Source organism: Buceros rhinoceros, unplaced genomic scaffold, assembly GCF_000710305.1.
Source record: "Buceros rhinoceros silvestris isolate BGI_N320 unplaced genomic scaffold, ASM71030v1 scaffold9858, whole genome shotgun sequence".
In the NCBI taxonomy this organism is placed as follows: domain Eukaryota; kingdom Metazoa; phylum Chordata; class Aves; order Bucerotiformes; family Bucerotidae; genus Buceros; species Buceros rhinoceros.
The window spans coordinates 36,112-38,559 of record NW_010425083.1 but is presented as its reverse complement, the minus strand read 5'-3'; the positions used below and the strand labels follow the sequence as shown (position 1 = coordinate 38,559).

Here is a 2,448-nt window from a genome sequence, read left to right as displayed (position 1 = left end):
AGGTCACTCCTGACCCTCATTTTCTCCAGACTAAACACCTCCAGGTTCCTCAGCCACTCCTCAGCACACTTGTCCTCTAAACCCTTCACCAGCTTCTCTGGACACGCTTCAGCCCCTCAGTGTCCTTCTTGGAGTGAGGGGCCCAAAACTGGACACAGTATTCAAAGTGTGGACTCACAGATGCCCAGTCCAGGGACGCTGGGGCCTACGGTGTTTTCTGGAGAGGTAATCAAGCATTGCCCTGGCTTGTTGGACTTGAGACACTCGTGACCCATCCTGGAGGATGAAGTGAGACCTGGTAAAGCCCACCAAGATTTCAACATGGAATAAGTTAGCTGAGAAATCGTTTTGGACAGGACAGGAGCAGGCACTGTTTGGGCTCTGTAGAGTCTCTTGGGTGGCAAAAGCCCTTCCTGATGTGGAGTCAAAGGGTCCACCAACAGTGGTGGGAAGAACAGCAACAGAGGTTTTTCTAAGGGAAACAAAAGGATAAAATAGTGGCTTTGAGGAATTTCTACAGTGGATATTAACATGTTTTTGGAGGGATCTGCCCATGCTTTGCATTGGTATGTGAAAAGCAGGCTCTGAGGTCTCCAGCCTCATAAACTGCCCTTCCAAACAAGGTTGGTTGTTTGGTGGTTTTTTTTTATCCAGGGTTTTTATAAAGGCTTTCTTCATCCATCTGAACCTCTCCTTGCACAATGGAAATCATCTCTGCTTGGGCAGAGCTTTTGTGTCCCTGGATTCGGAGACACTCCTCATGGCAACCTCTCCCATAATAAACTCTTGCCCCCGTGAGACAGGGTTATTGCCGTCTGTTATTTCCTGAAGTCGGAGATTAAATGTGTTTCCCTGTCTGCAGAAGGTCCGAGCTGAAGCCAGGGAAGGAGGCAAGGATGGAATTAATTTACTGCTTTGTGCAACTCGTTCCTCCACCCCCATGAACTCTTGACTTGCTGCCTGCACTCAATCCTCTATAGCCAGCAGGGGACGGGAACACTTACAGACACAGGATCACATCTGTTCCTGAGCTTGAGGGTTTTATTGAGCTCATCTGCAGCCCCTTGGGCCTTGTCTTGTGTCTGGATGGCGAGACCCTGGAAAGGAGATGCTTAGTTCCTGTCCATGGTTGCACTCAGGAAGCCTTTTCTGAATAGCTTGGAAAATAAATTGCTATAAACAACACATGGTTTTAGATAATAAAACTTATTTCAGGTGCAATGGTGGGCTCTGAAAGTGCGCAAATGGTGGGTTTTTTTGGTGAGACCCTGACCCTCTCTCTCAGCAGGGCTGCGACCCCTTCGCCCAGACCCAACGCAGCAAACTGCAGCATCGCCGGGCACGGATTAACCAGCAGATCAACAAGGAGATGAGGATGCGAGCAGGGGCAGAAAACCTCTTCAGGTGAGTACTGGTCCCCAGAGCATCCTTCTGGCCCAGGGATTTGGCAGGGAGTGGAAGTCTGGTCTTGGTGTCTAGAAGGCAGCTGATGCTGGCACTCCCATGGCTATGGCTGGATTTTGCTCTGTCTGCCCTTGACTTTGCAGCATTCATCTGAGAAATGCCCAGCCTCTGTTCGGCGCAATGCTGATGCCGTGCATTTTAATGAAAAATTGTAATTTTAATGTCCTAGAAGACTGGTACAAAGCAGGGTGTGATCAGATCATAGAATCGTGTAGGTTGGAAAACACTTTCAAGCTCATCAACTCCAACCGTCCCCCCAGCACTGCCAGGTCCCCACTGACCCCTGGCCCTCAGCACCACCTCCACACGCCTGTGCAACCCCTCCAGGGATGGGGACTCCACCACTGCCCTGGGCAGCCTGGGACAGCCCTGCACAACCCCAGCGGGGAACAAATTGCTCCTCAGGTCAAACCTCAACCTTCCCTGGAGCAACTTGAGGCCATTTCCTCTAGTCCTGTCCCTTGTTCCTGGGGAGAAGAGACTGACCCCCACCTTGCCCCAACCTTCTTTCAGGGAGTTGTGGAGAGTGAGAAGGTCTTCCCTGAGCTTCCTTTTCTCCAGGTTCAATACCCAAAACCAACACCCCCAGGTCCCTCAGCCACTCCTCAGTGTACTTGTGCTCTAGACCCTACCTGGAATAACAGGAATAAATGTTCAGCTGGGATTGAGCTTGGACTGCAGAGCTTCTGCGTAATAACCCCAGCAAGTGGGCCAAATCCAGCTTTGGTTCAAAAAATCCCCATCCCAGTGCTTTCACCAGAGCAGAATCTGAACATTCAAGCATGTCTTTGCAGATGGGCACAGTCCAGTGGCTCTTCATTCTGTTGGAAGACACATTTAGGGGGATGGTGCAGAAGTTGGCACCTTTGCATGGCTTTCAGGTTGCAGCTGGTCCAGCACAAGCAGAGCCGGTGCATTTACTGCCATCCCCTGTAGAGCGGTCCTACACTTGGGTAACAACCACCCCCTGCAACTCTCCGGGCT

General features: G+C 50.9%; 1 protein-coding gene across 1 annotated transcript in view; it reads left to right on the top strand.

Annotated features, from left to right (window-relative positions):
* Positions 1–1,288: 1,288 nt before the first annotated feature.
* RHPN1 (rhophilin, Rho GTPase binding protein 1) overlaps positions 1,289–2,448 on the top strand; it is a gene marked incomplete at its 5' end in the record, with an annotated part of 21,522 nt that continues 20,362 nt past the window's right edge. Inside the window, one exon of the mRNA XM_010141013.1 lies at positions 1,289–1,404. Coding sequence (XP_010139315.1) covers positions 1,289–1,404 — 116 coding nt within the window. The remainder of the gene's footprint in view (positions 1,405–2,448) is intronic.